This window comes from Toxotes jaculatrix, chromosome 17, assembly GCF_017976425.1.
Source record: "Toxotes jaculatrix isolate fToxJac2 chromosome 17, fToxJac2.pri, whole genome shotgun sequence".
NCBI lineage: Eukaryota > Metazoa > Chordata > Actinopteri > Toxotidae > Toxotes > Toxotes jaculatrix.
The window spans coordinates 21000976-21025506 of NC_054410.1; the positions used below are offsets into that span (position 1 = coordinate 21000976).

The window sequence follows — 24531 nt, forward strand, 5'->3', positions numbered from 1 at the left end:
AATGGAGGTAGATTTAGGTAAATTTACTTTTTTTTTTAAACAAAAATAACAGAAATGTTCATTGACCTGTACATCAGATGCTTTTTTAAAATTGTTTCTGCCCGTTTTTGTCGTTAATTTTGGCTTCTTTGATAATATTTAAACTTTTTTCCCTACTAATTTAGCGTAGTTTGACTTCCACTGTGAAGTGTTCACGCATACATTCCACCCATGTAGCAACATATTTTATTGGCTCAGACAAAGAATCATTTCATGGCTGTATCCAATCAGCGTCATTGTTTTATCTAGTTGGTGGTATGTTGTCCCCTCCCCCTGTCTGGAGTTGGAAATGACAGTCTGAGGAGGAGGAGGACAGGAGAGGTCTGCGCTACTGGGTCCAATAAACGAGCAGCAAAGGCTGTCAGAGTGAAACTGTGAATTAGGAAAATAAAGCCCGAGTTACAAGCGGTTGGATTTAAACTAACATTTACCTACGACTTTCCGCTTGGATTTAGCAGCTAAGGGAGAACGTAGACGGCTCGGAAACAGAGTGAGTATATACCCAGTGTTTTCGGTCTGGTCTGAAGTGGCTTTGTTATCAACAGGTGCTGCAGGAAGGAGCAAGTTAGCTCGTTAGCTGCTAACGTTAGCCTGATAACGTTAAATAAAATTAAACCTCACTTGCTAAATAAAGTACGTTTTTGTATGGGTTGCTGCTCTCTGAAAATGATGCGAAAGGTTTACACCAAGTGTAAACTATATTTCTGCTGAAAATCAAGCTAGTTAGCTTCATGCTCAGCTACTTATGGGTTACTTTGATAGTGGAACTAGCTAACCAAAACAGTAATTTCTCTATGCTAACGTTACTCAGCATGATTTGTAGTTGTTTTGTGTCTCTTTTAGTTACTTAGGTAACTATCTCTATGTCAAATTCAGAAAAAAACTAACTTAAAATTTTCGGTAATATTTGCGTTACATGTTGACGTTATGTAGGAGGACCATATAACGAATACTGCGTTTTATCATCTTGGGGTTTGTTTTCATCCCGTGTCGCTGGCAAATGTGTGGCAAATGTGTGTGTTCTAAAATCACCGAACAGACACACGCCCCTTAAATTGAGAAGTTAATAGAGTTTATGAATCAAACTTTTAAGTTGCTACAGAAACTGTCATGAGTAGCCTCCGAGGAATTAAGAGCTTGTGTCTTATCTGCTGTGTACCTACAGTAAAAGTCAAAGAACAAGTAACTGCCATGTTTTTCAAATGGAGTAACCTTATCTCTGTTAGAGAACGGTATGTATTGGGTTGTACCAACATAAGATTGCATCAGTACTAGAAGGCAGTATTAATGGTAAGAATATGTTGTGTGACTTAACACAAGTTTATTTCTTTATGTTTTCCTGTGTTTTTTTTTTTTTAATCTAATTTCTAATCCTCAGATTATTCAGGATTGTGAATAGCAGTAAAGTGTCAAATATATTGCACAGTGTTACAGGATCAAACAGATGGTTAGTGTTTTCTTTGAAGTAACTCAGAGATTCAAGGCTGTGTTCTCAGATACAGAACGTTTGGGTAGGATGTGGTCGAGGAGGATATGTTTGAAGGAATACAAACACTGAGATGTAAAGATGGCAGAGAAAGGCAAACATCTAATTACCTAATGACTATATTACCCATGACAATGCTCTGTTTTGAAAAGCACTGACAGTGAAATCACCTAATGTCAGTGATGGATTCTCCCCTTGCAGTGTCATGCTGTGCGCCTGAGGCTGTGAGCATGGAATGGATGATAACACTATGCTGCTTTGGCACTTTATCAGACTCTCTGGCATGGCTCAGTGTTTTCTGTTGTTGATGTTTCTTTTTTAATCCTTTGCAGTTAGGGAACAAACACTAAATGAGTACTTTGATTTTGAAAAGCACACCCAGAGACCAGTCAGTTTGAGGAACACACACTTGACAGTTGAAAGCTGTGAAGAAATAGTTTTGAAATACAACCTTCATTTGTTGCATTAAATACAGAATTGGTTGGTTTACATATTTGCACTGAATTCCAGGTAGTGGGATACATTTCATTAAAAGTTTAAGATGTTTTAAGATGTGTTTTTGTCTGCACTGTTGAAATTGGAAAGTGACTAATACCAAAAAGATCCCTATGAAACTGTGGGCTTGTCACATGCCAAACCTGTCCTGCATGCTGCTGTGGGTATTGGTATTGACACGTTGGGTCTCTATATTTATGGATATTGGTCCATACTGTGGCTAAGACTGTTGATATTAAATGTTTAGTGTGTTTTAGTTTCAGTAGCAGTGTTTGTATGTTGGTTCTGTATGTCGTAACATGAGAACTCTGTCTGTGTAGAAATGTTAGTGGGTATAGAGGGAGTTCATTTTGTTTAACACCAGCCCAGAAGCCCTTTTCATGTGTTTCACAAGTTAGTACAGTGAAAAATATTTTGATATATGGGAAGAATATGTAGCTACCCAACAGAAGACACCTTTCCTTCAGTTATAGGCTGTGTTATGATCAGTCTGCCTAGCTACCTACCTGCAGGTGCACGTTGTTCATCAGTCCACAGCTGTACAGTTTACAGTATAGGACAGTATGTGAGCTCTGATGCTTTGAAACTCTGAGCTGACCGTTAGATAGGCTCTACAGCCAGGTATGAGGTCACATCGCTATGGTGACAAGGTCAGGGCTGACTTTTGCGGACACACACGTACACACAGTGTGAGCTAGTGAAGCAGGGAGGTGAGGACTGCCCAAACACAGAGGTCCTCTGTTCTCTGGAATGCTCTCTCTCTCCCTCGCTCTGTCACTCTCAGTCTCACTCTGCTTCTCTGACCTGATTGTGACCCAAAGTTAGCCTGCAAATCAGCATGTGCCACCAAATCAGGGTTAGACCGATACAGGCACTTACACTGGGGCTGATACCGTCACCTGGTCAGTGTCGTCCACTGCAGATACGATGGAGGTTCCTCCCTGGCCTTGGCTAATCAGTGTGCTTCATTCTCAAGTGCTGTTTAAGCATTTGCTAAGCAGTCCTATGCTAACAGTCAGTGAAACCTGTCTCAGCCAGCTGAAACAAGGGGTTGAGTGGTCATGCCAGCTCAAAGAGATGCTTAGCCTGGCTTTCAGTAGTTTATATTTTGTAAAGACTCAATGCTGTTTCTGAGACTTTTTCAGCATTCTTAAACATACCGTCCAGTGGTCATACAGCCACATTAGAGCGGACATGTATCCTGATATCTTTGAAGGGTGTGGTGGACAAGTATTTTACCAATATCTGTCATTAATTATTCCACAAATATGTTTCCATTACTATTTATGGAAGTATTGCTTCATAGTTGAAAGTGTTACCACTTTAAGTATGTCAGAGCTTTTAGACATTAGTGGCAGGCTATTGAAAACTGTAACCTTTTCTAATTCAGCACATTGTAACTGACAAATTAGTTTTAGTTTGTGTGTTCCCTGTCTCTCCCTCATTTTGGCTCTTTTTCTCTTTGTCTGGTACAAGGTGGTACAGCCCTTTTTGAGAATGTGTGTGTGTGTGTGTGTTTCAGTGTGTACTGTGAAACACAAGATAAGAGTCAGCTCTGCTTCTGCTCCCAATGACATTCACAGCACACACACACACAAAGACTTAATGCTTTACTCACTGTGTGTGTGTTGTGGTGATAATTGTAGTCTTGACTGAGACTTAACTCCTCTGCTGAACATACACATCTTCCACCCATCTGCGGCTCCATGTTTTTCTTTTTTTCTTGCTTTCTGCTCACAGTAGAATTGCACCACGCAGTGCTGCTTTTCTCTTTTCATTAGCATTGTTGAGAATGTAGTCGTCTTTTTAAATAAACTTTATTGGAATTATCAGAATTATCAGCCCCACTTGTACGTAACTTTATATACAATATGTTTTTATGACTTTAAAGCTTTAGTTAGATTTGACTGCTGCACTGATGTCATCTTGTCCACGTTTTTGTCCTTTTTGAACAAACAAATTTAGATGTGCTAGCAGTCTGTGTTGTCTGAAAAAAGTAAACACCGACAATTGTACATTTACTGTGTAGATGCAGAGACATGCAGGTGATGAAAAATAACCATTATGCAAAGTCCCTTTGTTACTTAGTATTTTCTGCTTCTTAGGTTTTTATTCAACGGTTTTTATAGTAGATTTTGAAGTTAAAATAAAATCTAACATTACCGGTCTACAATGCATTGTATTTTACATAAGACCATATAATTTTAGTCTAAAGCATTTATGATATTTGTTATGCAGCGAGCGCTTCTGCTTCCATATGCAGCTTTTTGTTCGGCCTCTTCAGAGTACCACCATATCAAAGCTCAACCTTTTTACCATAAAACTACTGTTCTGTTAAATACACTGTCATTTTATTGTCAGCTTTTCCCTGGTGCTAGCAAGAGAACAACATGGTGAATGCTTGTTTTGGTTCCCGAGCTTGGACATGCTCTGTGACCGTCTGTGGAGGCAGGTCTGCAAAGAATGAGGAAGTACGGCTTGCAAGGTTGTGTTTCAGCCGGGAGCAGAGAGATATTTTAATATAGAAAAGTGTAAGGGAAGATTAGTGTTATTCATGTGCATGTATCCACCAAACTATGACCATTGGAATCAAGTTGAAAATCAGTGAAGCGGCCCTTTAATACTACTGTTGCTACTACTGCACTTTTACCTGAACTAACAATGCATTGCACCTGCTGGTGTAGTTAGACACACAAGGTTTTGTTTTCATACCCACAGAAGAAGCCTGTCGCTGCTTTTCGTTTTAACACAGCATAAATAAACATCACACTGAGATAATCCTACAGCAAACACCAGGCCTTGAGTTTACACCTCAGTCCTGTTTTATGTCATACTCAGCATCTTGACCTGACACACTGAGGTGGAAATGAAAGCGTCATCGAGGAATTAGTAGGCCACACACAACATGCTGCCAAATAAATTTTATTGCCACATCCATATTTGTATTTTATATGTTCATTTTATGTTAGGGTTAGACACCATTACATTTGCCGGTTAAAAATCAGTAAAAGTTAAAATCTAGTCACCGAAAGCAAACTGTATAATGTGTATACAGTATACTATGTATTGGAATTTGTAGTGAAGTACTTCATTTCCCAAGTGATGTGTTTCCACACGTTGTTTTCTTAATGAACTCTGCGTAGGGTGAAGAAGCCATTGACTGCAGCCATCAGCTTTTCAACTACATCTACTTGAGCACAAGCTCGGTGGAGCAGAAAACAACTCAGATCCTCTGTTTCCCAAGGGAATCAGAACAAACACAACAACAAACACAACTCATTCAATTCACATTTGCATAAAGTGAACCCTTCTCACCTGCTGAGTGACTTTGGACACTTTAGCATCCTCGGCCACGAATCAGTTTTGTGTGACTGCTAAACTGAAGTGTAAGGTGTTTAGATCATTTCAGTGACACTTGTAGGAAATCGTGAAATTACAGTGTTTTCCTTAAATGTCTTTACACAGTAGCAGTGACATTACGTTAGTAGAGATTTTGAAGTGTTTCCCAACCCTGTATTTGAAGAGCTTTGTGTTTCCCATAGCTTTGCCTTGAACTGTTGCCTCAGCAAGACACGCATGCATAAACACATTCATGCATACACACCAGGGGGTAAGCTGTGGCGACAGATGGTGTTGTGTATGTGATTGTGTGTTGGGGGGGGGGGCAGAATCCTTGTTTTAGGTTATCAATCCTGTGTGTGTTTCTTCGGCAGAGTGCGGTCCAGCACGTCAGCAGATAGAGGCTTATTTAACCAAGTCACTGCTCTGAGGGCAGGGATCCATGTGGAAAAAGTCATAGTACAGGCTTTTCCAGCCAAACTGGATGTCAAAACCAACCCCCACTTGATTCTCTCCACCACATCCACAGCACACTGATCTTCAAAGACAGCTTTCAGTAAGAATGTATGGATCACTTCTCAAAGCTGGTCATGGAGCTGTTCACAACATTAGAACAACAGTATTTTAATGAGCCTACCTCTGAGTAGGTGTATAAAACCAGGTGTCCTTAATTAAAAATGTAACACCTAGACATATACACACCGCTGAAGGTCTGACAGTTTGATAATTAATACTCCATTTTGAGTAAAGGAGTGTAACATGCAGCCAATCACATGCCTTTTCGTGACTTTCTCAGAGAGAGAGCGTTCTTGGGTGACAGCAGAGACCAAAGGCTTTATATAAATGAGCCATGCCATTGTTATGTTAATGTAATTTATGTAAATGTCAGGCCCTGACCTGGTTACTCAGGTAACAGCTCATGTCAACATCATAACCAGGACAGAAAAACCTTTGGAAATCTCCCGTTCCAGTCGTAGTACTGACATGCTGCTCCCTCCCTATCAAACAGGTTTCTGTGACATGAAAACAGCTTTTCACCATCTGTGCAACAGGCTTGCACAAGCACAGCTAGAGGTCAAAAACTCCACTGGATACCTTTCAGTGTATTTAAAAAAAGAATGTGAACTAAAAACACTTGATTTTTGAGAGGGGTTTTGGTCAAAAAAAAAATCAAACTAGAATGGCACTCAGTAGAGCCAAGGCCAAACAGTCCTTTCATGTCTGTCTAGCTCTTATATAGTAGAAAACTAAAAGGAAAAAGGAAGTGGTCTGATAACATACATTTTTACTTGTGATAGAAGGAAATGCACAGGTGGAACTAATGCTGTGTTCATGTCATATCATTTAAACTGTAATTGATATCCATGTAGCCTACAGTGTGATAACCTGTAGGCGTGTGTAGAGGATCTCATGGCCTATCCAGTGATACCTCATTTGTAGCAGTGAACTCATCACAACAAATGTGACTTTTCTGCTTGCTTGGAAACCACATTTTATTTGAGCAAGCAGGTTAAGTGATTAAACATATGAATTTAAGATGCTACTAAAGCTAAAAATCACTGTGTTTCAGGTAAATAAAGGTTTGAATAACTCTATGGCAGATCTCCAGTGATATGTGCTAAACTTTAATTGTTAATTCAAGCATTTTCTTCATTTTACTGGCATGGTAAAAGCATTTTGTACAACAGCATTGCTGTACACAGTTTGTGTTAATTGGTTTAGTTGGTTAACCAACCTGAGGCACTGTGGACGCTGTGGTAGGTCAGTACGGCCGGTTGGGGGATCTCCAACCTGCCCACATGTTGATGATACCTCCAGGTGAGCAGGCCAGTGCCTGGAGTTTGATTGCGTTGGCTATGTGCATGGGTGAAAATAAAGAATTGTGAAGTACGTTGTCCTGTTATCAGCTGAAAAGCATTAATGCAGATACAGTTCTCTAATTGTATTTGTTGCACTTGTTTTACTGGGAAATGGGTTGTATTTGCATTTCTACTTCCCATTCTGTGGTGATGGACACTGGCCAAATGCTTCCCAGTTAAAGTCAAGGTAATGTGGTGTAGTTGTGTGAAGGCTTTATTTGCCATTTGTCTATAATTCGTTTGGTATCTTTAATCTATCATTTTTGTGCAAGTGTGTGATAGCAGAAATCAATCTGCTCAGGCATGTGACACCAAAACCTTCTCTGTAAGATGGTGATCTGAGATTTATTCATTTTATGTATCGATTCAAAATTTGAATGACTGTAGAATAAATGCTTAGCTAACAAGTGCCAGTGCCCTAATTAATTTCTTTATTCAGGCTGTTTTTTAATTGTTGTTCCTAAAGAGGCAGACCAGTGAACGAGCATGCACAATGCTAGGAACTGACACATCGAAATGGAATGCAGCCATCATTATTGTTATCAATTATTCCTGCGCTTTTCCCACTAGGACTTGAAAAGCTGCTATGAAAAAAGCCTCTAAGTACACAGTACATACTGCACACGCTGAGCATGTCACACGAAAGTTCAGATGTCTGATGGTGCATATATTGTGTCATTTCATATTAGGATTAAACAGTCAAGTATTTTGACATCTTGTGTGTTAACTGTATAAGCAGTATTCTGTAAGAATTGGTGTATAGCACTGTAACACAGCAGTAATGTCACGCAGCAGTAACAGGAGATTGAGGAGAGGTCTAATTAGCAAACGTAGCACCTGTGTGGGTGGACCATTGCTGTGTAGGGGCTTTTTGTCTTTAAATATAGAAAGTTTTAAGTGGACTTCGGACTTTTTTCTAAACAGGACTCTCACCCTGTTAACCATTGTTTTACAGCTTTCAGCTTTCCTCCACAGTTTTTGTTTTTCTTTTGAACATAATTTCAGTCATTAAAATATCTGGAGTTAGGCTTCCTAAAACCTGCTGTTAGCCACTTTCTTCTCCTGTTGATACTCACCTACTATTTCTTAGTTAAACAGGAGTTCATGTTTTTACCAGTTCATTCCTGTCAACATAGACTGTAGCCCTGGGGTTCAGGGTTCGTCTACCATTTAACTTGAATTCAGTGTTAAACAGAGTGTAGTCAGCAGGTGTTTTGCTCCTTCCATGTTCACATTCTGAGTGGATATCATCACATGCTTATCCCAGGCTGTTTATCTTTTTTTTTTTTTGGAAGCTAGTAATCCATCAGGATAATTTCCAGCTGTCTGTTTTCCTTACTTGAGGCCTCTGAATGAGTTTTAACAGCCTCATCTTTATCCCTACACTGTGTTGTATTCCCCTTTGTGGTGTTGGCTTAATGTTTGTTGTTGTTGGAAAGAGACTTGCCCTCCAGTGGAGCTGCTTATATCCTCATGCACTTACTTCTGCTCAGTGATGTCTGAGCATCAGACGCTGAGTACTCAGACTGCACAGCCTTTATCACTGTTTTATGGCTCCTCTGTCTCTCAGACAGAGACCTTATCAGATCCTTGCTTCACTTCCACTCGCTTGCTGCTGAGTGTAGTGTCTGCATTGAAATTTTTGCTTGGTCATGCTATTTTTAACTCAAGCTGGAAAATATTTTATCTTTTGAGGTCATATAAACTTAAAATGTCAAGACGGAGATGAGCGGAAATCTGTTGAAGGCATAGACTAGTAGTTTTTTTAATTGACATAATCAGCTATTTAAGGGTCAGCAATTTTATTTAGGGTCAGCATTCCACATCTGTAATTTTAAAAACTTTTAGTAGATCCTGTGTTGGAGTTTTTTATCCAAAGATTTGGATTGGAACAAAGAACAAGAAAACATCTTTGGAATAAAGAGTGAAGACATTAATGGATATAATGTGGGTAGGCTTGTTGCTTGTACTGAATGCATGACAATGTCAGGTGGAAGGCCAACACAGTTTTACATGCCCACATCATTTTTGCACTGGTATCTGAAGGCCCCATATGCTGTGATAATGCTGATCTTGCAGGTTCATTATGAGCCACACTATCTGGAATGCGTCTGATAAAATCGTGGTCTCGGTGCAGTTTGAGGCGTTTCAGATTGTGTGGTTAAATGTCTGCTCAATGGTAGCACGATGATAAATATACAAAATATTTAATATGCAAAATAAAATTCATTATACTCAGCATTCAGAAAATAAGCTGCGCTAGTTCTGTGGCACTGTTTAACTCAAAGACTGTGATCACAGAGCATCAATATGTATAAGTGAGCAACACTGTTGTTTCCTTGAATATAAAAATTATAGGTTAAATAATAAACATATTTCCAGGTTATAAAACTGTAGCAAGGATTTATTTTCCTTGGCAAGTGGACAACTATAACATGGTAAATCAACATTTTTGTGCAAAACAGTTGAGCAATAGTGGTTTAAAAAAACTGCACCACTTACATCATTATGCATATTTAAAAAACTAAATGCTATTCCATACAGCACATTTAAGTACTTTGAGCACAGACAGAGATTTGTTGAAAAGATCAGCCTGATATTTTAACACAGCTGACTTGCTAGAATTAGACAGAATAAAGTAGAATCCACACACCCTACTCTACATGCTCTACATTTCACGGCTTTGCATCTTGTAGCCAGAGATGTCCTTTCAACAAACACAAACCAGGAGCTCAGCTCAGTGACTGTTTCCATCTCTAGATCCCTTACGAGATAGCCAGAGTCAGCTCACCATCCTGAGTCATGACAGTCCCATAAACTGTGGTGTGTCTGCACAGACTGTCATTATTCATGTCACGGTTTTTGGGACTGCCGTGCCTGAATGCATCTAACGTAGCCAGCTATCCTTTACATTACTGTTTAACTTAAAATAGCCTTTTTGTTCACGTTGTAATTGTTCAGTTTTCCAAAGCAGACATGATCACTGCCTACACATAACATTTAGTGCTGATGAACATATTTACTGAGAGTTTCATTGGAAATACTTTATACTGTTGTTCCCAAGATTTCAGGAAGATCCGTGCAAATATACTAAGATAATCCTAGAATAGTGTGTTGTGATCACACACACATGTACATGGCATGCATACACACATACTCCCTTCCCCCATCTATGGAATTTTGTTCCCAGGCCTGCCCGGCATTCCTTACTGCTGCATCATGGGACCTCTGCTGTTAGTGTGTGTGCGTGTGTGCATGTGTGTGTGTGTGTGTGGGTGTGTGTATACCATCCTGCTGGTAAGAGATAGTTGTTATTGTGGCACCCAGAGATAAGGCTTCCATCAATCTCTCACCTGTTTATTTTTACCTCCTCTCACTTTCTCCCTCCATTCATTTCTTTGTTGCTTGTCCTCTTTTGTCTTTCCCACATTTTCTCATCTATCCACTCGTGTGTGTGTGTGTGTTTAATTCTGTCTTTGTGAGGACCAGTTTGAGTTACAGACCTCTCAGAGTGAGGACATTTTGGCAAAGTGAGGACACTGTGGCCGGTCCACACTGTCTGACAGACCAAGAAAGGTCTGTGTGAGGGTTTAGACTTGGTTTTAGGCTTCAGGTTAGAATCAGGTTTAGGTTGAGGTTAGGGTGCCAGTGGAACGTAGTATGTCAAGGAGTGTCCTCACCAGGATAGAAGAACAAGTGTGTGTGTGTAGCAGGGGGACCACCCGGCAGCTGACAAAGCTGTTGTCATGGTTATGAGTGTGTCGGGGGTGGGGGGGGTTGTCATGACATTGTTGTCGCTGAACTACTGAGGAGAGAGAGAGCAGCACAGAGAGGTTGAAAGTGACCTTGTTGTGTCTTGTGTTGTGCTGTTTAAGTTGTACAGATTAATCAGCAAGTAAACCAGCAGTCATACACTCATCACTCACTGTATTAGGAACACACTAATTATACTCAATAGTTCTTCATGGCATGGATTCTACAAGATGTTGGAAGCTTTCCTTTGAGATTCTGCTCCATGTTGACATGATTCATCACATCATTTCTGCAGATTTATCAGCTGCACATTCATGCTGCCAACCTCCTGTTTGATGCTGTTGATTGATGCTGTTGACACCCATTTCCTGGTTCAACTTTGACCCACTGCATTTACCACAGTTGTGCACACAGTTTTCCTGTGCAATGAAGGTTAATTAGCAAATTTCAGGTGTCCTTATTTCTGTTTACCTCCAAATAAAGTGGTATTTATGTATTACTTTGGTTAGTACAGTGTTTTCATAACTGCAAAACTGTAAGAATAAAATCCAAGTTTTAATAAACAGGTTTTATCCTTTTCAGTGGCCAGTCAGAAAATGTCAGTGTTGTTGCTGTCATTGTTGATGGTGATTGTGACATGTTGAACCACTTTTTCACACAAACCCACTGTTTGATTTGGGACACTGGACACTCATCCGGCCTACGTTTGACCACTGATACCAGACTGTTGGTCACAGGTTAATGAATGTTGGATAGTCACCATTCACACGAGACCTGGGTCTGATGGGGTAAACACCACCGCTACATGACTGTGAGAATGTCTCCTGCTTGTTTTGGAGGAGTGTTGTGATTCACGCAGGCACCAGTCAAAGCTTGATTAATGACACAGTTTTCTTGCTTTCTCCGCAGGTAAAGGTATCATGGCTGCCCTGTTTACCGAGTTACCCTCCTAGACTTCCCCGATCTATAGATATACATACCTAAACATCCCTGAAATCCACACAAACACACACACACACACTTTAGACTTTTGGTGTGTATGAGGGATGACGACCTCCCATTTGAATGGCCATGTTGCTGGGGAGGGAGGAGGAGGAGGAGGAGGAGGAGATGAAGAGCTGAGGGGAGGACAGCAGCACAGAGAAATGGCCGTCGACTGTCCGGGAGAGCTGGGGGGGCGAATGCTGCCGCTCCGACGATCTGCACAGCTGGAGAGGATACGACAGCACCAGGTAAGTACATTCACTCAGGTACTGGACATAAGTGTTCTGTGACAGTGACCACAGAGAAACAGGGCTGATGTTGTACTTAAAGGGGTCTTTCTTTTTTAGTCCCTTGTATGGGTCAGACACTGGATCCTACATTTCCCATAATGCTAAACAATAGCATCTTTAGCAGATCCTACAGCTTCTTAAGTCCCCATTTCTGTGAGATACCAATTATACTAAATGAATCTCATCTGTGGGTTGGTCTCCGCCCTCTGTACACATGAAAAATACAGAGCCCTCTTCACTTCACAGGAACAATGAATGGTTCCAGCTTCACTGTAATTCATAAAACCATGTTTATAAATGCAAACAGTCACTGCTGGTGCCGTCAGATGGGCCAGTGACGTCCTCGTTACCTCCTTTATGTATGAAAGGCAAGCTGCGATTGTTTATTAGCAAATAAACTCCAGGTATGGATTTGTGGTCTGCATAGTTTTAAAGTAAATATGATTGTACCAAACAATAGAGTATAATCAGATATTGCTGGTCTCCTATGAACAGCAAGTAGACACAGCCCAGACCTTATTTTTACTAAATACATGGCTGATACATAGAGGTGGTCCTCCACAAACCATCTTTCACCAAAATGAACAGGTACAGACATACAGGGAGCATGTTAACCACACCACTGCCATGATTTACTAATTAGAGCTGGGTAAATTTACTGATGACAGTTGTCACTATAGGTGGTGAAATCAGCAAACATTCACTTCCTACAGCTCGTTATTTTATATTCTTTACAGGATCCTATCATTAAAAACTCCTCTTGTGCAGTTTGTAAATTGCACTGTTTCAAATTATTTTTAATATAAATAGATGAATTGTTGGGCTGTGTTGTGTAGTGTGATCCCAGCAGTAAGTAAAAGATGTGCATACTTCTTTTACTGCTGGCTGACACTGACAGGTCTTCCTTACTGATTTCACAAACATGTTCACCCGCTCACTTGATTACCTCAAGGTTTTCCAGGCCCGTGTAACCATATATGGTCAAAAGTTTCCTGCCAATCACATCTCAGGTTGCTTATTTATAACTGAGAGGGGACATTTAGGTTAGTCTCATTATGTTTTTCTGATTGTCTCTTACTCATTAAGGGTTTGTCCATTCTTAACCACTGAGGTCATTGTCTTTATCTGCAGGCATCAGCTGTGTGACTAATGATACAGCATGAATGAAGAGAATATGGAGTTAAATATGTGTGATGACAGAAGAAAAATCAACACACCTCAAATAATCAAAGAGCCTAAACATAGAACGTGTGGTTTGACAGTGGCTGTAAAAAAATGATCAAAAGGCTTAAAAGAAATATGTTTATTGTAAACTTTATTACTGTGAAACTACTATGAGTTGTGTTCCTGTCTGTGATGCATTTATTTGTCCGTCTGTGTCAGGAGGACCTTCGACGTCGCAGAGAGGAGGAGGGTCGGCAGCTGGACCTGAATGCCTCACTTAGACTTAGGAAACTGTCCCAGAATCCCCACATCGGCATCGACAACCCCACATTCCTGGAAGACACATACATAACACAGCGGCCAGCGCTCGGCAGCCAGCACACACACGTGCCGCTGGGTAAAATTACACACACACAGTTAACAGTAGAATACCTGGTCATTTCAGTAATCTGAAATCTTAGAGGAAATAAAGAGTTCAACGTGTTGGAAAGATCATTTTAAATTTGGAAAAAGAAGGATAGAAGAGCGGAAAGAAGGAAGGGAGGGTGAAAATAAAGAGATGGATGGAGAAAGCTGGGAGGGATAGGAATGTAAGGAAGACGTCTGCTGTCGGGGAGGGAATTCCTTAGGGTGGGAGAGAAGGACATGAGAGGCTCTTGAGGGCGACTTAATTAAAACTTTGTCAGGGGGTGGTGATGTTTACACACTCACATAATCACACTAACAGGAACACACACTGTAGAACTTAAGTCTTGACTAGGAAATGAGAAGCTCACTCACACACACAGTAATCTGAAGCCAGGACAAGCAGTCTGTCTCCTGCCATCATCCTCTGATCAGTTGAAATAAGTGTGATTTAGAGCTTTTTCACAGCCTCAGATCTTGTGTTTGATTTGTAAAATTCAAGGTTTGTAAATCTGTCAGACTTCACTGATGTGAACGCATGTGTGTGTGTTTCTTGCAGAGTTGGAGGAGCTGTTGCTGTCACTGAAGCAGGTCCGGGGCTGCCTGTCCGATCAGCAGAGTCAGAATGACATAGAGCTGGTACTTGCACTACTAAACAAGGTAATATAAAGGGAATTAGATGGAAAGCGCCTTGGGTGAATATGTAATTGTGGTATTTTTCAATACTTTCTGGCCTCCGAGGTAAAAGAGCAGTGTCGTCACTGCTGTCTGAGCCGCAGTATCCGTGACAACAGGGGCCTCACAGGACTCCTACAGCTGGAATGAAGGCTTCAGTTTGGGAGGAGGAGGAGGGTGGAGACTACAGTGGCACAATTACAGTGTGTTTGGAATTGAAGCCACTGATAGGTACTCTTTTGTGCCAGTATTCCATTTTCTTAAATCAGATGTTTCTATGCCCAGAGCTAACAAATAATTCAGGATTTCTCCTGGTGCATTGTAACTTTTGTCAGGGTCAAAAAGCCTCAAAAGTCCATGTTAAAGAACTGATATTTTCCCAGGAACCTTTTTTTTTTTTAGGACTTCCAAAACCTAAAGGAAACTAGTTTTAGTTCTGGTTTGGGGGATATTTTCCTGCTTATGGGATCCAAATTTCTAGTGGTCCAGAAACTGTCTGGGAGGAATTTGCTGAATGTTGCTGACATGAAAAGTAATAGATATCTCTTTCACCACAAATGAGTGATTGGCCGTAAAACTGTTGCAGCTGCAGTTTGCCACTGTATTTGGCACCAGTATTGTTCCTGCCATGTTGCTGTTGTGTGGTAGAGTTGTCCTTTAGGTTTTTAGAAGGTCATTTCTAACTGTACAATGATGACACTTGTAAACCAGAAACTGCCACATAACTTCTGTCTTACATCCAGTCCACACCACACCACATTAGCCAATCAAATACATGCAAGCGCACACGCAAACTGTGTTGTTTACCTGCTGATTATTGCATAAAAATAATTGTCATCTTCAGACTCATGAATTTATTACTCACATTGACCTTCCTGGATTCTGTTTCATTGTCTCACTGGTGCCTGAAGCAACACACCCACCCACACCAACACAAAAGGCAGTGCTGTATTCCCAGTTATCAGCCTGTATGTGTCCCACTCCCATCTGGATGGTGTTCGTGATGCACAATTGTGTCGACCAGTAAAGGAAGAAGAAGAAAATATCAGTTTAGATTATCGTGATGTTTCAGCGGGGATGGAGATCTTTGTAAAAATGATCTGAAAAATGTTAAAATGGACACAAAGTGTTTTCAGATTCATCTCTAAATACAGGTGTAGATGTGGATTTGCTTTTTCCAGTTCAGTGGATTCTAACCAAACATCCTTCTGTCTCTTTTTTTTTTTTCTCCTTTAGTCTGACTTCCAGTCAGCGCTGAAGATCCATAATGCCGTGGCCACCAGCATGCACCGACCCTCTCCTCCGTACCCACACACACACCAGTCACTTCAGCTGGCCATGGAGGTAACACATGCTTATCCAGATTTAATTGAATTGATCTTTTATTTAATTCCTTTCCAGTTCTTGTTGAATCATGTTCATCTGACAAGTGTCTGACAAACACACACACACACACACACACACACACACACACACACACACACACACACACACACACACACACACACACACACACACACAGAGAATGTCCAGGTCAGTGAGTGTGTAATAATGGGGTTGGAGACAGAGCAGCTCTGTTCCAGATCAATTAGAGATGAAACACTTACGGTATGTGCACATACAAAAAAAAAAACACGTTTTCATGAACACATGTTCCTGTCAGCCTGTTTAAAACATAATACCAGTTTCAGTTTCAGCTCAAACTTTTATTTTAGACTGAGCCAAAGCTGCTGGACCCAGCAAAGTAAAGAATCCGACTCTGTAATGTTAAATCATTTTACGACTGACTGACTTGTTGATCATGACCAGTTCAAATGAAGCCAGTATGCAGGTTGCTAGTGCCGTCAGTGCTGTAATTATTTTCCTGCTGCAGTGTTGAGTTGGCTCACAGTTACAGCTATTCATGGCTCATTTCAGTGGAATCTCATTAAAGACCCACACATTATTTCTGCTCTATGTTGGCATCTCCACCCCCAGCTTTGGTTCACACTGTACTCCTAGAAGCATGTTCCTTTGTCATTGTTAACGAAGTGGAAAAGAAATAATAAAAATAAAAACAGCCACAGCGGGGAGGATAAATCAAGAACAGGAACTCAAAACACCTGAAGTCTAGCTCAGAACTCTCATTTTAGTTTTGGATGGAATTAGGGTCAGGTTGAAAGACATTTAAGTCCTTACCCAGTTTAAACTTGGGTTACATTGCACATAGAAGGGCTCATTTCAGTGATTGTCTTCTTTCTGATCAAGCACATTCTCATACTGCAAAATTATATAATGGCAGAAATGTGTATTCAAACTTCTTCTGCATGTGCTACTGATGTGATAATGTGCTATTTCATCCTATTTCAACTATGGTAGTATTTTACATGATGATACCAATGATGCTCAGTGTTGTTGCTCTGGTTTCAGGTCAGGAATCTCATCCAGTCAAGTCAGAACAAAGAGGGACTCGAACTCCACAGCCTGCTGTCAGACACACACATCCAGGTAGAGACACACACACACACTCTCTCTCAAAGCTGTCATTTCAAGTAAAAACAACAATCCTATATTGACTGTGTGCGCGTGGTTGTGTGTTACAGTCATTGCTCCTGGCCCATGACAGCATAGCAGAGAGGGAAATGCAGCCTGAACCTCCGCCTGCCCAAGGAGAAACACTGACCCAGTGGGGAGGAGAGACTGTCAAGATAGTTCGCATAGAGAAGGCCCGGGATATACCGCTGGTAAGACCCGTTTACATCCACTCAAAATCAAGGGGGAAGACAGTTGTGTAGTGAGCGGACATGCATTCAAACCAATTCACTGTTATAACTACCATCGTCTCTCTGTGTCTCTGTGTGTGTGCTCTGTAGGGAGCGACAGTCCGTAATGAAATGGACAGTGTTGTGATCAGTCGGATTGTTCGGGGTGGAGCAGCTGAACGGAGTGGACTTTTATCAGAAGGAGATGAAATCTTGGAGATTAACGGGATAGAGATTCGAGGGAAAGATGTCAACCAAGTCTTTGACATTCTGGTAAATAAATTCTTATTTCCAGATATTTAACACTCTTCCTTGATGCAGTGATAAACACCGCCCCCTGGTGGCAACAGAGAATGATTGGAGTAATCTATTTGTATTACTACCACAATTACTATAATTCTTTCTACGTATTATACAGGTGTTTCATTATCCAACATTTAGATTGTACGTCCATCCCACTGATCTGTGGTGTGAGCTGATGCCAGCATTAACTAATACTTTCCTGTAGGTTACGTACAGATTTAAAGAAACGTCAGCCACAAATGATGAAGTCAGGCTGATAAATAACAAGTCTGTTTCTCTTTCTGTATGTGTCTGTCTCAGGCGGACATGCACGGCCTACTGACCTTTGTGCTGATTCCCAGCGATCAGAGCAAACCCCCTCCTGTCAAAGAGACAGTGGTGAGTGCTCAACATGACTAGAGTTTGAGAAAATTGGTGCTTCAGAAAATGAGTTTCCTTTTTTTTTTTCATCACCAGACTGGCTGATGAAAAACAGTTACCACTCTTCCTCACACAGTCAGAGGAAGAGCCTTGTGCTTAAATGTCACAACAGCAAATAAAATCCTTCAGCTGGAGCTATTCCATGTGCTTATCTCTCTATTTTCAACTAAATGCTGATCATGTGAAATATTCTGATATCCGTGCCAACGTCTCATAAATCTGTTTTCTCCTCCAGATTCACGTGAAGGCACATTTCGACTACGACCCCTCAGATGACCCTTACGTGCCATGCAGAGAGCTGGGCTTGTCCTTCCAGAAAGGAGATATTCTCCACATTATCAGCCAGTCAGACCCCAACTGGTGGCAGGCTTACAGGGACGGAGACGAGGACAACCAGCCGCTAGCTGGACTGGTACCAGGTACTGCTCTCTGTCTGTGGATGGGATCTTTTGGGGTTTATTTGTCTTTCTTTGGTTGAGCATGTGAAGAATGTTTAGTCAGACTTGTGGGTAAGTGCACATGGTGGTTGGTGGTTAGCTGTTGCTCTTCCACTCTGCATTACATGATACGCCTGCTCATTTTTTCCACAGGCAAGAGTTTTCAGCAGCAGAGAGAAGCCATGAAACAGACCATAGAAGAAGACAAGGAGCCTGAGAAGCCCGGTCAGTTCCTCCACCATCAAACCTTATTAATCATTTTAATGTTTACACAGTTACTTGAGTTTACTTTACCACAAAATAAGAGAAGTTAACACACTTACAAAACTCCATTTCACTCCCTCAAATGTGTTTTTCCTCCACCACACATTCATAAATCCAAACACAAGATGAAACTGGACTAGGATTTTATGTCCAAACCAAATGATTGAGTAATATGTGTATTTTTCCTGTACAGTAAGTGCACTAAGCCCTGTAGCTCAAAGCAAATTGAGGTTTATGGCATCTGTTTGTTTACAGGGAAACTGTGGTGTGCAAAGAAGAACAAGAGGAAGAGAAAGAAGCTTCTGTACAACACTCACAGGAACGATGGTATGACCTGTCACACTGTTTGTGCGGCTCGCAGGAGGACCTAACTGATGCCGTCTCACCGCTTTTCATTCGGACCAAGGACAATAACTTTTATTCTTTCCCCTCCGTCGGTCCAGATCTTGATAATGAGGAGATTCTCACCTATGAGGAGATGGCTCTGTACCACCAGCCAGCCAACAGGAAGCGGCCAATAGCACTGATTGGTCCAAGCAGCTGTGGACAGGGAGAACTCAGGCAGAGACTGCTCAACAACCAGCCAGAGCGGTTCGCTGGAGCCGTACCTCGTAAGACTTACTCACAAACACACACGCACACACACACACAGAGGACACATTCCTTCCATGTGTTTGCAGATTAACAAACTGTGTTTTTTGGTGTGTGGGTGTGTGTGTGCGTGCGTGCATGTGTTGTAGATACCACACGGAGCCGTCGAGAAGGCGAGCTGAGTGGTCGAGACTACCACTTCGTGTCACGTCAGACCTTTGAGGCAGAGCTGGCGGCTGGTAAGATTTTTTCAGTCAGTGGCAGACGTTTCTTGTTTCTTCTTGCTGGAGCTCCAGATGGAGTATACTGTATTTTACTCGTTGATGAGAGTGTATCAGAGTCACCGAGCCACTTACAACAGTTTCTCTAGTATCTATTGAGGATAAACCTCCATTTATCCGTTTTAAAATCAGATAACCTCAGACTTTTCTCTAAAAAGTCTAAATACGATTTTCTAACTGGATTGAGAAAAAGATTACAAATAATGATTAAGACATCCAGTGATCTGTGTAAGTTAAGTAATAAAAGTCTTTTCCCAGTGTGGAGATGAGACATCAACACTTCAGTGTGATAAACAACATGTTGTCTTTCATACTTCTCCCAGGAAAACTGATCGAATCTGGTGAATTTGAGAAAAACCTGTATGGGACCAGTACAGACTCAGTGAGGCAGGTCATCAACACTGGAAAAATCTGTGTGCTCTGTCTGCACACGCAGGTTGGTAACACACACACACACACACACACAATAGTGAGATGAGAGAAACATCAAATGTTGTTGGTTGAATCCTAATGTGTGTCCATCTGTGTGTATACAGGCTCTAAAGGTGCTGAGGAGTTCAGACTTGAAGCCTTATATCATCTTCATAGCTCCACCCTCCCAGGAAAGACTCCGAGCCCTGTTGGCTAAAGAGAACAAGAACCCCAAGGTTCCTGTCTGTTTACACTCGGTCAAAGATAAATACCACTGGTGTTTGCATCTCTAAAATGTTTGCCTCAAGTAAATTATATGTGTGTGTGTGTGTGTGTCTTGTGTACAGCCCGAGGAGCTGCGGGACATCATAGAAAAAGCCCGGGAGATGGAGCAGAGCTGCGGTCACCTGTTTGATGCCGTCATCGTCAACATGGACCAGGACAAAGCCTACAACGAGCTGCTACGACTCATCAACAAACTGGACACTGAACCTCAGTGGGTGCCCTGCTCCTGGCTGCGCTGAAAACACTCTCACACAGACACACACACACACACACACACTCACACACAATGACACATCATTCACAGAGTGGACACACACAACCCATTTCTACAGATCTAACAAACTGGACCCTGAAACACTGGTGTGGTTTTTTTTTACAGTGTGCTGTGCTGATGTGCTGAGGGTTAGAACATGATATTAGGGTCAATGTTAGGGGAAAAAAACAAACAAGAGATTTTGAGAACAAAGTTGGAACATTACAAGAATTAAGTTGAAATGTAGTAAGTCAAAATATTGTGAGATAAAGTTTTAATTTTACGTGAAAACATCTCAGTAGAAATATCATTGTCACAGTATTTACAGTTAGTTATCACAGTGTTACAAGATAAAGTTGTCGTTTTACAAACGTTGCAAGAATAAAATAGTATTTTTGTAGAAAAAAGGATATTATAAAAATCACATTTATTATGAAAAAAATTAATTGATGTAATTTGGAATTCTAAAGGATAAAATCCTAAAATCTTGAGAATAAAGTTACAGTTTTACTGGAAAAATTTAATGCTCTTTCAAGACATAGTATCACAAGAAAAAGACTATTTTGAGAACAGAGTGGGATTAGATTTTATATTATTATATAATTTATATTAGCCTGTTTGAGCCTTTACTGATGACCTTTATCATCTTTGCTCTAGCCACTGTGTTTGAGTCATTTCAGTGTCCTAAAACATGATATTGAGGTGCTCATTAATCCACATTCACTTATTTTACATATAAAAGCAGACAAGCTCCCTTCAACTCTTTAAAATAAACAACTTAATTTTTAAAATATTACTTTTTCTTATATTAGGAATTTTCTTGCAAATCTGTGACCATATTCTCTGACTTTAATCAAAACGTAGGACAGTTTGTTGTTGAAATAATATATTTTTTTTTCTAATACTTTGTTCTCAGGAAACAAAGTATTTCAGGAAATTTTACCTCAAAATATTACAAAGGTTCCACTTTTCTCTTAAAATAACTTAATTCTTGTAATTGTGTGATGTTTTCTCTCAAAACTGCAGCTTAGTTCTACTACTGTAATTATACCATACAGCATTATATCCTTAGATGAACACATTTTGTATACTATGACTTCATCTTGAAATACAACTTTCTGCTTATAAAATTTCTGCTTTATTCTAGTAATTTTAAGACTTTTTCTTGGATAGTTATGACAGTTTGTTATAAAACTGCAGGTTCTTTCTGTGTCTTTAATCATAACATTTTATCTTCAGAAAAAAAAACCTTTTCTGGTGTTACTATGAATTTATTCTCAGAGTTTTATTACATTAAGACTTTTCCTCATCAAACCACGAGTTTAGTTCTGTAACATTTCTTTCTTAGAATATCACAACTTTGTTGAAATATTATTTTCTTATAATTTCTTCTTCATTCTCATAACACTACATCATCTCATCACTTCCTCTTAACATTGGCCCTAATACTCTGCACACAATCAGCATCTTGTAGAATGTATTGACCTGGTGACACTGGTAATCCTAAATACATCAAATGTAAACTTTGTGTGTATTGACCGTCCTGAAAAGGAGGAAACCCTCAACAAACTGATCCTGGATGGTGCCTCACTGATCCATGATGGGTTTTTTTTACCATGCAGCAGTGACATCTTTGTGTCACAAGTTTCTCTGTCATCATCACATCACACTGAGATTTTTTTTTTTCTTTTGGTTGTTGTTGTTTTTTCCTTTCAGAGTTGTTCTTGCTCAGAGATGCTTGGGCCTCTTTTATCATGCATCCTTTGACTTTGTGATCCTGTGAACGCCCAAATGATTTTAACATTTTCAGTGCAGAGGATCAGTGGACACATTTGATTCTGAATTCAAGCTTCTTAGTTTTTTTTTTTTTTGTTGTTGTTTGTTTGTTTAATAACTCTGGCTTGGCTTTGTCCAAAACACAAAATGTGTACTGAAGGCCCTGGTAAGGAGTAAATGTGAAAATCACACACACACACACACACAGACCATTTAGTGCAAATTTTAATTCACACTGAGCCACCGCATTTATTGCTATGAAGAACACTCACACACGTCCTGTACGTACACACCACAACAGTGCGTTAGCCGCTGACTCTCTCCTGTACTTGGTGATTGGGGGTGGGGGCGGGGGGGGGGGGGGTCTGCTGATGGCCTTAAACCGCAGCCTTCTGGAACCGGACTGACCGACCTGTTGACTGACTCACTAACTGACCTGTTGAACGACTGGTTTATATCTGACTATATCTGTTAAAGTGCACACTATTGCAATAAACACTAAAATAAAGGACACAGCACTTGATATCTCTTTTTTTTTTTACTGGCTGACTGTTTTCTGCCTGTTTTTTTTTTTTTGTATTTTTTCCTGACTGACCAATGACAGGTCACTGTGTCAGCTGACTCCTTCTGTCCTGTCTGATCACATTTAGATAGACTCCTGAGCCTGAGCCCTGAGGGGGGAAGCAGGTGGAGGAAAGTTGTAGGTTTTAGTTCCTGATCGTCACATGATGCTGAATTTATTATATATTTAGTGTGCGTGCGTGTGTGGGTGTGTGTGGGTGTTTGTGTGTGTTCATATGCCTGTGAATGTGTGTGTGTGTGTGTGTGTGTGTGTGTGTGTGTGTGTGTGTGTGTGTGTGTGTGCGTGCCTGTCTTTGAAGACAGTTAAGTATTATGATGACCTGAAGTAGACCTGACACCATATCACTGTTATCACTGTGTAGAGCATTTATATATATGTGTAATGCTGAAAATAGAAGTCCAGAATGCACCAATAGAATTGCAGGTTTCACCCCCCTTGCCTCCCTGCCATTGGTCCAGGAGGAAGAGGGGGACAGGGATAAGTGGAATTAACTGTGTTGAATGTAAAGTTAATTGATACCAGTTCCTCTGTATCAGACATCACATCTTCCTGAGAAAATCTGCTTTTTGTATGAATATTCACAATGAATAAATAATAGATGATTGATATAAAACAACTGACCTTGTGTTTTTGTTAACGGGTTCTTCAAAGCAGACCTGACCAAGAAAACACTTTAAAGACAGAAAATGAGTAACAGCTTAAAATAACTCAAATGAATAAAAGCCTGGTGTAAAAACACCTGAAAGTTTAATGGAGTTTGGCACAACCCATCTCTGTATGCTTGGGAGAGCACCATGTATAACACCATGTATAAACTGAGCCTGATGGATCGTTCCTGTTTTATGTCAAACACATATCAAATATAAGAACTGAAAAAGCCTCTTGGATGACAGCAGAGACATAGTATAGTAAGATTCTGAGGCTCTGTAGACTGAAATGTTATGACATGAGGAAACCAAGAGGTGGCGCTGTTCTCCAGCTCATTGACGCCATGTGTGAGCTGGAACAACGTGCTCTGCTCTCCCAGATCTCCCACTGCAGAGAAAAGTTCCGTTTTCCAGTAGCAGTGTTTTATCTCTGGCACCAAAGCTGACCAGGGCTTCACGCGCTCAGGTGTTCCTATTATTTTGCCGTTTGTTTTTTTTTCTTTCGGCTACAGGTTTGGTCTGGTTCTGGACACTAAGCTGCTGAACTTGCTGTCTCCTGTCTGATCATGCCACATCATAAACAAACTCAGGATTTGAACAGTGTCTTTTACAGAGTTTTACTGGGGCTGATTTCTGCAGGGCTGATCCACTCCTCCACCCGTGAAGCAGTCAGACTGCACTGGGCTCAGCAGCAACAGCACCTCAGTCCACTTTCCCAGTGAATTCCTCTGTTAAAGGTCAGCGAACTGGGACTGAGCCAGAGGAACGTGTTCACGTTCATGTTGTACTGCGCAGAGAAACGCGGGCACATATCCAGTCCCTTCCCTCCGTGTCATCCGTTACTGCTGCTTTGCATTCGGCCTGTGTGACTCTGTGACCTGTCCCTGCCGTTGGTTTCCCTTTCGAACAATCAAGTCAGAGATTCTCAGAGGAGCAAGAGGATTTAGACCCACACCTGTGTGTGTGTGTGTGTGTTTGTTTGTGTGTGTGTGTGTGTGTGCGCGCTGGCTTAAAAGCGAAAACTCACTCTAAAGAAAACAAAATTTATAA

The 24531-nt window shown here is 40.8% G+C and overlaps 1 protein-coding gene across 1 annotated transcript; it reads left to right on the forward strand.

Annotated features, from left to right (window-relative positions):
• Window positions 1-353: 353 nt before the first annotated feature.
• On the forward strand, window positions 354-23433 carry pals1a (protein associated with LIN7 1, MAGUK family member a). Its single transcript, XM_041060534.1, has 17 exons — window positions 354-529; window positions 11881-12203; window positions 13629-13806; window positions 14374-14474; window positions 15726-15833; window positions 16899-16976; window positions 17072-17212; window positions 17342-17503; window positions 17834-17911; window positions 18189-18372; window positions 18544-18615; window positions 18910-18981; window positions 19098-19265; window positions 19395-19484; window positions 19850-19962; window positions 20063-20173; window positions 20285-23433. Exons 2-17 carry the CDS (start codon window positions 12018-12020, stop codon window positions 20459-20461), a joined length of 2019 nt encoding a protein of 672 aa, XP_040916468.1. The 5' UTR covers window positions 354-529; window positions 11881-12017; the 3' UTR covers window positions 20462-23433.
• The last annotated feature ends 1098 nt before the right edge of the window (window positions 23434-24531 follow it).

What these genes read in the sequence shown, in the direction of transcription:
- pals1a (XM_041060534.1), top strand. Translation starts at nt 12,018, where the DNA reads ATGACGACCTCCCATTTGAATGGCCATGTTGCTGGGGAGGGAGGAGGA. An exon ending in CTCCTGTCAAAGAGACAGTG is followed by an intron (nt 17,912 to 18,188) that starts GTGAGTGCTCAA and finishes TTTCTCCTCCAG; the next exon opens with ATTCACGTGAAGGCACATTT. An exon ending in CAAGGAGCCTGAGAAGCCCG is followed by an intron (nt 18,616 to 18,909) that starts GTCAGTTCCTCC and finishes GTTTGTTTACAG; the next exon opens with GGAAACTGTGGTGTGCAAAG.